Here is a 12,357-nt window from a genome sequence, read left to right as displayed (position 1 = left end):
ACTAAACCGGCTAGCAGAGCCGATTTCTAGATAACTACCCGTCTCGTGGGCAAAACGGAAGGTTTTCAGGACAAACCTACAAAGAGATGTCGCACTCTCGCAGCGGCGGTGGACGGTTTACGGCGCAAACCGACAAAGATGGACAAACTAAGAGAAAACTAAAAGCAATATGAAAAAACGATTCGATTGATTGATTGTAGATTTTTTTTTTACAATGAACCGGCCATGTCCCTTATATAGGGGTTGGTCTTGCCCTCTACAGGCCCTCCTCCACGTCCAACTCGGGGTATAAACTAAAGAAAACCCGAAACATGCCTTCTCGAGCAAGGAAACCTCGAAACCCGATGAAACACAGTCGGACTCGGACCTGCCGGTCAGTCCGGCCACACACCGCCGGTCTGACCGGCCCTCAACTGGCGGTCTGACCGCCCAACACACGGCTGTCAGACCGGCCCACTAGGAGGAAACTAGTAGACTTCAAATTTTGGCAATCTTTCCTATTTTAATCCTAGGTGCCAAATTTGGGTGTAAACAAATAGATTGTTACATGGGCAACATATCGTGGACTTGGCACCCCATATTTTTGCCATGGTCCCCTATTAGAGGGGCCACAAAAAGAATGTTCTAGGAAGCGCTAATGAATCATAGTTGGATCTAGGACATTTAGGGGGTTCTCTCTATTAAAGTCATAGCTGATTTTCTCAATCTATGGATTTGCTTTCTGAGGTAGTTCTACAGCCCCTCGAAGACATTCACACTGGTGGTTCTCAACTTCAGCATAATATTCAACTAAACCTGTGTATGATTCCTTCTTCCAAGGTGTCACTTTGTTCAGGTTGTGGTAATGCACTTGGAAGACTTGGGTGCCTGGAAAGTGTCACTTTTCATGTAGCTTTTGTGCATAATTGCTGTTGGACACAGATGCCATTCTGTTTAGGCTGTGGGAACACATTTCAAAGACCTAAGTGCCTAGAAAGTGCCACTTTTCATGTAGCATTTTGTGCATAATCGCTACTGGACACATGTGCCATTCTATTCAGGCTGTGGGAATGCATTTTGAAGACTTGGGTGCCTAGAAAGTGCCACTTTCATGTATCATTTTGTGCATAATCGCTACTGGAGAACATATCGTCTTGCCCGACGAGGTCTGCCACACCCGAACCTTTGCCTTCACTGCAACCAAGAGGATGAAGCAATCGATCATTTGCTCATAGGTTTGGCCTAAATTATTTGCCCCCCTTGAATGATGATCAATATTTTGAGTAATGGGGAAACAGACCAATGAGGCAATTAATGGCTTGGTGCAACATGGCTTCAATTCTATAGTTTTTCTTGGTGCTTGGATGCTTTTTAAGCATCGAAACCATTGTGTTTTTTTATAGTGTTGCCCCTAACTTTGGCAAATGTTCTTTTGGTCGCTAAAGAAGGAAGGATGTGGTGTCTGGTTAGGGTTCAAGGGCTATCCCTTTTTCTTGCTCAAGAGTTAGGCAGATAGTCTCAAGTTGTGGTCGGGGTTAGGGTCGTGGTCGTTTGTTTTGTTTATGGTAGTGCTAAATTTGTGGCATGTAAGGTTACTAGAACCTAGTGCTACTCGCGGTTTTTCCTTCCCTTTCTTCTTTTTAATACAATGATACACAGAAAGGCATGATGAAGTTTCTTTGAGTTTTTGTTGACAATATATCTGGGTCTTACTAGAAACTCAGCGCGCCGTTGGCGCGCTCATGTTATAGCATGTGCATATTGGTTTTTTTATGTTATTAAGAAATAGAAATCCTATATATTTTATAACTAGTTTTATTTTTGTTAGATTTTGAAAATCTTTTGAATTTTATATATTTCCGTTAATATTTAGGGTTCTTTTGTTGTGTAAAATTAAAATTGAATTTTTTATTAAATGATAAAATAGGTGATTGTATTTTTAAAGGTGTTATAGGTTTTGTTTGCAAATATATAGAAATCTTGCTATAAACAAGTTGCTTTGCACTCTGTTAAAAATAGTTTTAAAGCCCATCGATCCTTCTAGGTTGGAAATCCTCATTTTTTTTATGGAAAACCCCATTGTTAATTTGCACTTCTCTCCCCTTTGTATACGATAGACCATTGGGGCTCCTTTCTTTTTTGTTTCTTTTTTTTGGACGGATTTTTTTTCTTGATGAATCTTTTTCTTTCTCCACAAAGCCGAGCGTGGGAATCTGAAGATGGTTTGGCAAAATGATCATGTCTTGGCGTCGTTTTTTCCCTCAAATAATATAGACTTATTTGCTAAGGGAAAGGCACCACGTGGCCCGATCAAAGCTTGCAAGCAATGTTGGCATTAGAATATAAGATAGGTGCACCAGTTGACGCGTCTGCTACTGGTGGTTTTATAAACCGTGAAATATCCATTTTATGTGAACCTGTAGTATTTGTTTCTTTCTATGCTACAAACTCAATCAATTGCCAAGTAATATATCTTGATTGTTAATTTCAGGTATTATACCATCCATCATTACCTATCTGGCTATCTTATGTATCTCTATCGTCAAAGTGAACCGAATAAAGTTGGTCGGTTAAATTCTAAGCTACTGAAAAAACAAATTTATCATGTAGGCATGTCAAACAATCAACTGGCAAATGTTTTTCCTCATTTACTGATTAGGACACACACTGAACATGTCACGAAGGTCACATAGGAGATACTCTTATCTTGCAGTCACAAGAGTTATATGGTCTCAACCCCGATATCCCGTATTTAATCTCCAACACGCTTATAATCCCTTCAAATCTTATGTTTTTTTTTACAGAAGGCACCATGCTTTGAAATTAGGTCGGGAGGACTTCAAATGGAATTCTTAAATACTATTATATTGTGATATAAGTGAATTTGCTGCTTCTTATTGGTAGAGTGGGAAATCCATATGCATTTCAGAAGAAGGCTAAGCGTGTGATGATAGGGAATCAACAGTTGAAAGCTTGCTTATTTATGTTCAGAAATTTCACATGCTTCTCCTTCCCTGATGTATAAAATTACTGCTATAGCCAAGCCAAAAAAGAAAAAAAGCCTTGCGCAGTCAAAATTTTTATTGGGGCTTACGGGCATGTATGGCTGCTTGCAGCCTTGGACCATTGGGCTACACGCCGAGACCAAGGAGCAGATGCCGCGAAAATTATGGCACGTGGCTAACCTTGAAATTTCACGCGCAAGGTTTACATCCTCGAACCGCGCCGCGCCACGTGGCAGGGCCGTTCACCTTTTGTTATACACTAAACTGCAGTGTGGCGGTAGGGTCTAGCCATTTTGCTCTTGTTAGTTTGTGGAGTATTGCACTAGTGTTATAAGATTGTCTCTTCTAGATAATGATTATTGTAAGAATGGTACAGCTTAAGACTTTTGCTCCACAAGGGCTTTGCCCTTTTGATTGAAGAAAATATCACCCACAGTATCCCAGCCAAAAGAAGTTACAACACAAATTCCCGATCACATGAATGTTAAAGCAATACAAATAATCAGACCGAACTATTTATATGTATATATATTGAAATTAAACTGGAAACCAATGAAAGAATCCAATAAATCCTACAACTATTCACATACATAACTTCAAAGGCATTTAATGAGTGTATCTCTAGTCATAAATTTTCACATCTATCTCAAGTCAATCAAAGAACCAAAATAATATACATAGGCATAATGTTCAGATCAGAATTAAATTCCCAAGATACACAACAAATCAACCTATATCAGTCTATATCTACTCATAAATGTGCAGAAATAAATTCGAAAGATATACACAAATCATATCCATTAATTATTGAAGATAAATATGTTGGTAAAGAACTATAAATAGGACAAGAACCAAGTTCATCAGACACAAAGCTTCCCCTTGCATACAACCTTTGACACATTCGTCATGGATATGCACACTCTCCTATTGTCTTTCCTCTTTGTTTCCATCCTTCATATTCACACAACTAGTTCCACCGGTACTGAAAATTTCGATGCATCTAGGCTAGACACATATATAGTGCGTGTGCGTCCACCACCAAACTTCTCAATTGACATGAGCAACATCAAGCTTGAGAAGTGGTACAGATCATTTCTCCCACCAAGGATGACTTCATCAAATACTCGTCAGGCGTTCATCTACACCTACAAGACAACCATTTTCGGCTTTGCGGTGAACATCACCGAAGCTGAAAAAGATTATGTCATGAAGAATAACGGCGTCCTTAAGGTATACAAAGACAGCCTCCTCCCTCTCTTGACAACGCACACACCAGATTTCCTAGGGCTGCGTCTCAGGGAAGGATCCTGGAAAAAAACTAGCATGGGTGAGGGTGTGATCATAGGTGTCCTTGACACAGGGATAGATTTCACTCATACCTCATTTGATGATGATGGCATGCAGGAGCCACCCACTAAATGGCGCGGCTCCTGCAAGTCATCTCTGATGAAATGCAACAAGAAACTCATTGGGGGTAGCTCATTCATTCGGGGTCAGAAATCAGCACCTCCAACGGATGATAGTGGCCATGGGACACATACCGCAAGCACGGCAGCTGGCGGTTTTGTAGATGGTGCAAGCGTGTTTGGCAATGGAAATGGCACAGCAGCTGGCATGGCTCCTCGTGCACACCTTGCTATCTACAAGGTGTGCAGCGATAAAGGTTGCCGTGTATCTGACATACTTGCTGGCATGGAGGCGGCTATTGCTGATGGTGTTGACATCATGTCTATGTCTCTTGGTGGTCCAGCGAAACCATTTTACAATGATATAATAGCCACTGCATCTTTTTCTGCCATGAGGAAAGGGATCTTTGTAAGTCTTGCTGCAGGAAATTCTGGTCCATCTTCCAGCACTCTAAGCAACGAGGCACCATGGGTTCTGACTGTTGGTGCCAGCACGATAGATAGACAAATGGAAGCCCTTGTCAAGCTAGGTGATGGAGACTTATTTGTTGGCGAATCTGCTTATCAACCACATAATCTTGATCCCTTAGAGTTAGTGTACCCACAGACTTCCGGTCAAAATTATTGCTTCTTTCTGAAAGATGTTGCAGGAAAGATTGTTGCCTGTGAGCACACAACCTCATCAGACATTATTGGACGCTTCGTCAAGGATGCTGGTGCATCTGGGTTGATCTTGCTAGGTCAGGAGGATAGTGGCCACATAACATTTGCTGACCCAAATGTCCTACCGGTGTCCTATGTGGATTTCCCAGATGCAACAGTAATCAGACAGTACATTAATTCAAGTAACAGTCCAACTGCCTCAATCATCTTCAATGGTACCTCATTGGGGAAAACTCAAGCTCCTGTAGTTGCATTTTTCTCATCTCGTGGCCCTAGTACTGCGAGCCCAGGTATTCTTAAACCTGACATCATTGGTCCTGGAGTAAACGTCATTGCTGCCTGGCCGTTCATGGAAGGGCAAGACGCAAACAATGATAAACACAGGACATTCAACTGCTTATCTGGAACATCAATGTCAACTCCTCACCTTAGTGGCATTGCTGCTCTCATCAAGGGAACACACCCAGATTGGTCATCCGCAGCGATCAAGTCCGCAATCATGACAACAGCTTATGTTGTTGATAACCAGAAGAAGGCAATCCTGGATGAAAGATACAATATTGCAGGGCATTTCGCAGTTGGTGCTGGACATGTTAGTCCTTCTGAAGCCATTGACCCCGGTCTGATCTATGACATTGATGATGCACAATACATTTCATATCTCTGTGGCCTGGGTTACACAGATGTTCAAGTTGAGATAATTGCAAATCAGAAAGATGCCTGCAAAGGAAGCAAAATAACTGAAGCTGAACTTAACTATCCATCAGTAGCAGTAAGGGCAAGTGCTGGCAAGCTTGTGGTGAACCGGACTGTTACTAATGTGGGAGAAGCAAATTCAAGCTACACCGTGGAAATTGATATGCCTAGGGAGGTGATGACAAGTGTGTCACCAACAAAGCTAGAATTCACCAAGATGAAGGAGAAGAAAACATTTTCATTAAGCTTAAGTTGGGATATTAGCAAAACTAACCATGCCGAGGGAAGCTTCAAGTGGGTATCTGAGAAGCATGTTGTGAGGAGCCCCATTGCAATTTTTTAGTGTTACTTTGTAAACACAGGGTGTTCCTATGATATGAGTGTGCTACTATTCATATGAATGAAATAATAAATTTCCAGACAATACCATTATACTCTTGTGTTACAGGTATTGTAAAGATTCAAGACATAACTATGGGCCATGGAAATGTCATTCAATAACAGAAACCTAATGTAGTTATCTTATTAAGAATTTATGGCAGCAGTTATCAAGACAACCTTATCTTACTCTGGTTTCATGTTATTCAAATGTGTGTTGTCTTATTTCGTGAAAGATCATTGGTTCAGAAATTATTTGGTTTCCAAAAGGCAACAGCTGTGTTTTTAGAGACATGTAGAAGGTTCGGAAGGAACCTGACAAAAAATTCGGCAAACAAAGTTTCTGATTGGTTACAACATATTTGATTGTTTTGGGGGTTTTAACCTCTTGTAATTTTTGGGTTTTCTTCTCTGTAAATAATATTCTTTTCTATTTATAAAAGGTACACTACTGGGCAAATGCCTGGTAGTATTCATTTAAAAAAAGAAATACCGGAGATTCGAACATGTATGTGGGCCATTGATACAAGGTCAAGAAATTCTATAATTGACTGCTATGTTGTTTCAACTTTCTCAAATATCCTTGGTTTATTAACACGACATATACCTTTGACCTGAAAAATTATATCACTTTGTATTAGTCCATTCTTAGTTGTTACAAGAATTAATGGTGACTAGTGTAATGCTTTTTATCAAATTAAGTTGTCGGAAGAGGATGCATGGAAGCGTGGAAAAAGAGCAGATACAACTAGAATGAGTTGAACACAGTAGTCAGTGCGTCAGTGGCTTATCTGATTTTCACTAGTAAAAGAATATCAAGCATAAACCATATTTGTCCAAAATATTCAAAGAAAATTATACAAATGTTCACCATGATTGTTCTTTTTTTTTCCTTGTTCTATTAGTAGAGGTATATTGCATTTGAAAAGGACACTCTGCTAGTTTGATCAAAAGAGGTAGTAAGGAAGTTCTAAAAATTACAATATTTGTGGTGATGTAAGAACTACTGGGCCTATCTTCTTCCTTTTCCAGCTCGCTTGCTCTGTATGGAAAGTCAAATGTGTTAAGTTTACTGAGACACCAAAAAAAGTGAAGCTTTGCTCACTCTTTTGATCTATATCTTTCAGAAAATGAGAATAATTTGATTCTTATAAGATATCCACCATAATGTGGACCTTATGGAAAACAAGAAACACTGCATGTTATAGAAATATTTTTTTCTAAATAACTCTTCGACATTAATCTTTATCGCCTGGTAGGTAGTTGCTGAAAAGCCAGAGCTGCAGAACAAGGAACGCGACAGGGTCAGGGGATGTTGCAGTAGATACCTTCAGATACTACTTGAAAATGGTTTTATACTTTTATTTGCCACAATATAAATTGCTCAGTTAGTATCAAAATCATGGCAACAGTTATATATTGCCACAATTTTGAAATGTTTATTATGGCAACAGTTCTATGGCATATGAATGATGATTTTTGTATTCTCCAGCGTGCATGGTTGCAAGGACAACAAAGTTCAACTGCCGGACAAGCTGCTACTAAGCAGGATACTTGGGACTGTAAATTAAAATATCGATATTAACTTGGGACTGTTTCTTTCATACTAGCGTATAGTGGTTTGCAGATCAATGCAAAATAGGAGTCAGGAACTTCAGTTTTCCTTGAGAAAACATAATTATTTATTTATTTATGATCTAGTGAGATAATGTATTGAGCTTAGGCCTGACCACGGTCAAAGATGGTTGAAGCAAAACACCTCTCCAGAGAATTAATCGGTCATCATCACTGGATTCGAGCATCCGATTGATTTGTTAGCAAAATTTGATGTTGAACTAAAAAAGAACGGAGCAAAAGGGCTGCTATGACTATGAGCGTCCTATTTGAGATGCTACGCCTGTGATTTGTTGTTACCGTCCATCTCAGAATTATAGTACTAATGGAATTGTGGCATTCTCAGCAGAAGAGATAGTTGCTACACAAAGGAACCAAAAGCATTCTAGAGAGACTAAGCAAAGATTATTACTTTCTTATATCTCCTAATAATACAAAATTGTAGCATAACAAGAAATAAATTGTATATCTATTTAAAAGACTCTAGTTGTGTGGTGGCAGCACCCTACTCTATTACTTTTACAGTTTTTATATTTTCTAATATTATGGAATAGTCAAACATTTGGTTTCAACAAATAAATATCCGATAAGCAAATAAGCAAACAAGTGATACAAGATATTTGATAAAAAATATATATTTTTTGATACAACATATTATGTTGTTTTTTCTTCTGCCCATAACAAAGCTTGGGCATTTTGCTAGTGATACAATAATAAGCTACTAATACTCCTAACTGAGAACTGCTATAACGAAATAAGTAAATTGGATGGCCCAGAAAGCACGGTCAGAACGCATCTGCCTTTTTATGATTTTTGGAGTGCCAAATATGAAACAAATATCGAGCGGAGAAATTAATTGAAGCAATACCTCGATCAGATCGGTGGCATGGAGCCTGCAGCCGGGTGGTGATTGAGAGATCACTGGTGATGAGTGATGAGGAAGGGAAGTACGGAAAAATATCGGACGCCGGGAAAAAAGGATGTGCGGTCGAGACTGGAGTCGAGACTGAGGGGGAAGTGCCACGCCGCGGCCGGCTGTGGGGACGAGGCGGCGCTAGGCTGCTGAGTGGCGGCGACCATGGAGGACCCGAGGAAGATGAAGATGGCCCACTTGGAGGTTCTGAACTTTTGATAGCCCAAAGCCCATAGGTGGCCCAGTTCCATCCCCATTCCTGATTGGAATAAGTCCACTTGGACTCCCTTAATTAGTGGCCAAATCTAATTCGTACCCCCTCAACCACAATACCAGATATGTTGGCCCCCAGAGTACGTGGCGCTTTGACTCGATCTAACCGGCTAACTCAGTATGTGGGACCCACATAAATCAGTGTCACATTTTTTTATTCCTTCTCCTTTATTCTCATTCTTTCTCCCCTCTCCTTTCTGCTACCACGGTGGCTGCGGCGGCTTCGAGAGGAGACAGAGGTGCGGCCGCGAAGGTGGCAGAGAAGCTAGCGCCCAGCGTGGCACAAGGCTGAGCGGCGGCTGTGCGACCCCAATGTGGCCTCACCGAACTCTCGCCACCGCTTGGGACCTCTACCTACTCTACTCGGATTTCTCAGCCTCACTCATCCTCGGGGGAATCTTCCTCAGCTGCGGCAGCAACCTCCAGTTGCAGCTTTGCACAAGTGGCTCTCTTCGTGGAGGCAGCAACGGCGGCAGTTGCGTCAGTATCATGAGAGGACTGCGGCCTCCCGACACCCCTTATGCCGCCCTTGGTCGTTGGAAGCTTCGAGCTCCTCGCGCGCATGGCAGCGGAGATGGGGGGAGAGAGGGCTAGCTTGGGATGACAAGGTGAGCGCCTTCTCGACCTCTCGTGCAGTTGCGACCTCCATCCCCAGTCCATTGACCTCTTATGCCATGGCGACCTCCCGAAGCCCCTTGGCTCGCTGCTGGGAGCTTCAAGCTCGCATGCGCAGTGGAGGAGATGGGGGAAAGATGGTCAGCTTAGGGATGGTGTGATGAGTGCCTCATCGAGCTCCTATGTCATTGCGGCCTCCATCCCCGGTGTGTCGATCTCCCACAGCGTGGCAGCCTCTCGGAGCTATGGGGACGATGGTGGATGGGTGGCCATGCTTGAAGGGACTACTTGGCCACGTGCGACTCTGCGACATTGCTGTCGTCGATGGCCTCCAATCTGACTGCGCGCGCCAGTCTTGGTGGCGATATGGAGGTACCCTGCCGACTTGTCGGCTGCCTCGCACTGCTAGGCTAGAAAGAGGTGAAATGGAGAGAAGAAAGGGGAAGGAATAACAAAAATGTGACACTGACATCTGGGTCCCACATGCTAAGTTAGCCGGTTGGATCAAATCAAAGCGCCATGTCAGCGAAACCGCCATCCAAAACCGTTGAAGAAGTCAAATTGCACTGGTTTTGATAGTTGTGGGGCCAACATATCTTGTATTGTGGTTGAGGGGTACCAATTAGACCCGAGGCACATATGAGGGAGTCAAAGTGGACTTATTCCTTCCTCATTCTAAGCCTTGTCGGTTGCCCATATTCTTTAATAAACCAAAACAATTTATTATCGAATAAAACTTAATTTATAGGTAAAGCTTTTATATATTTATTCATAGAGATTTGCTGCAATAAAATTACGTTGAAACTATCTTTAAATCAACTTCAAAATTAAATTTAAAAATTCAAATTTTAGCTTTTACTCTAGCTTAATAGACCAACCGATGGGGCTCTCTATAGATGGCCAAATAAGCCGCCCGGCCTGGCACGGCCAAGGCATGACGGGGCTTGGGCCAAGATCAGTCGGGTCGGCGCGGCCCGACCTACACGTTGGGCCAGGCCGTGTGCGTCCACGGGTTGCAAAAACGGCCCAAGCATGGCCCAATAAGACTCGGGTCATGTCGGGCCGGCCCAAAGGAACGACATCCTATAGTGCTTCTTCATAAACTAAGTATATTTTTCCTCCCTCATCTCTTTGGACAATGTCTTATATGGCTGGAATAAGTCTATTTCTGTCACGCCCAGAAATTCCCGAATAGAATTCCAAGCAGAATGTGCATTAAAATCCCCATCCAGGACTGGCCGGGGTACACAAACGACAAAGTTGACATACAGATCCATGTCTTACAAACATTATAAAAGTCTTACAAAAATGCAGCGGAAAATTAAAAGATAACTGGAGCTAAGCCTTGATTTGGACCGCAGCGGAATCACCACTCCACAGGCATCCTCGACGGCACGGACGAAGCCTACTCCTTGGAGAAGCCACCATCTGACGCATACTCAAACTCTGGGGGTTTGGGGAAAATAGAGCAAGACTAAGTACTACCCACTGTACTCAGCAAGTCATACCGGGATAGGGGTATGATGCAGGGTAATATCAAAGGATAGCTAGAGTGGTTCATTTGCATAAAGCGAGCATTTATAAACAGTAGTTGAAAGCAGTAAAAACGATTGTAATAATTAATCAATATTAACCATCCACTGTCCAACGCTACACCACGTTGCAACAGGCCCAACCATCCACCTGAACTAATCAGTTCCATCAGACTAAACTAGGGTGAGACTAATCACGGTGAATCTGGTTGACCACCCAAAACCGTGGGCACAGCTATTCGAATAGTTTTACTCTGATCAGAGGTGTATAACTGTACCCACAAGACACAGCCCCACGACACGTTTCCGTGAGCCGACATGCCACCACGACATACCGGAAAGAGGCCGTGACAGGACCCTTCGCATAACCCCCTCTAACCAAGCACACCACACCTCAGGTTTCACCCCCACTCCTCGCAAGGCAGCGGGCAGTCCCCTCTCGTGCCTAGGTGAATCCGGAAGCCGCATAGGCCGTCGCAGGGCCTATCCAAACTCCATCACGCACACCGTTGCCTGGATGCGTCAGCTAGAGGAAAGCTACACTACAAGCCCAGCCGTTGCCCACGCTGGCTTGTGGTAAGTACGAGGAATTCTTCCAGGGTTTCCCGCGAACCGGTCCTTAATTGCCATGGATGCGACTAGCAAAACCATGCACCCACAGCCCACCATTTAACATATTTTAAAGAAGCAACACCAGGACGGTGGCTCTAATCCAACATCAACACTAGAACCTGAAGTCTAGACATTAATATAATTTTCCCCATTGTGTGCTAGTTGAACTAAGCATGGCTAAGCAACCCCTAGTCCAATATCTAGTCATGTTATATCCCAAGCTAACAAAGGAACATGGTACAAAATAGCATGGCTATAACAGTAGGTAAACATCCCATGGTAATATTATAAAACAATGCAGTATTTGAAGGAAAACAATGGAGCATTTGCAATATAGGATCAACATGTTCAAGTGACAAGCATGACTTGCCTTGCTCTGCTGCTGGAGGAACCTCGGCGACTATTTCAAAGTACACCGGAGCGTCGGGAGAGCCGGAATCTAAGCGACATACAAAGCAAACAATGCAAACAAGCTATAAGACTACTGAAACAGAGAACAAAACCATTTTTAATGGATTCTATGCATTTTTCTTGATTTTCTGAGACTTGAATGGGCTTAAACGGAGCTCGGATGAATTAGATATGAATTTTAGAAGATTCACTGTGTTTTTACTATAAACCGAAAAATCCTTAATTGATTTATTGCGCAATAAATAAATCCCGAGAGAGAG

General features: G+C 42.4%; 1 protein-coding gene across 1 annotated transcript; it reads left to right on the top strand.

Annotated features, from left to right (window-relative positions):
* The first annotated feature begins 3,832 nt into the window (after window positions 1–3,832).
* On the top strand, window positions 3,833–6,181 carry LOC4352103 (subtilisin-like protease 4). Its single transcript, XM_015763857.3, has one exon. The coding sequence runs from the start codon at window positions 3,891–3,893 to the stop codon at window positions 6,090–6,092; it is 2,202 nt and encodes a 733-aa protein (XP_015619343.1). The 5' UTR covers window positions 3,833–3,890; the 3' UTR covers window positions 6,093–6,181.
* The last annotated feature ends 6,176 nt before the right edge of the window (window positions 6,182–12,357 follow it).

This window comes from Oryza sativa, chromosome 12, assembly GCF_034140825.1.
Source record: "Oryza sativa Japonica Group chromosome 12, ASM3414082v1".
NCBI lineage: Eukaryota > Viridiplantae > Streptophyta > Magnoliopsida > Poales > Poaceae > Oryza > Oryza sativa.
The sequence above is the reverse complement of the archived record's forward strand: the minus strand, read 5'-3'. Positions and strand labels throughout refer to the sequence as shown.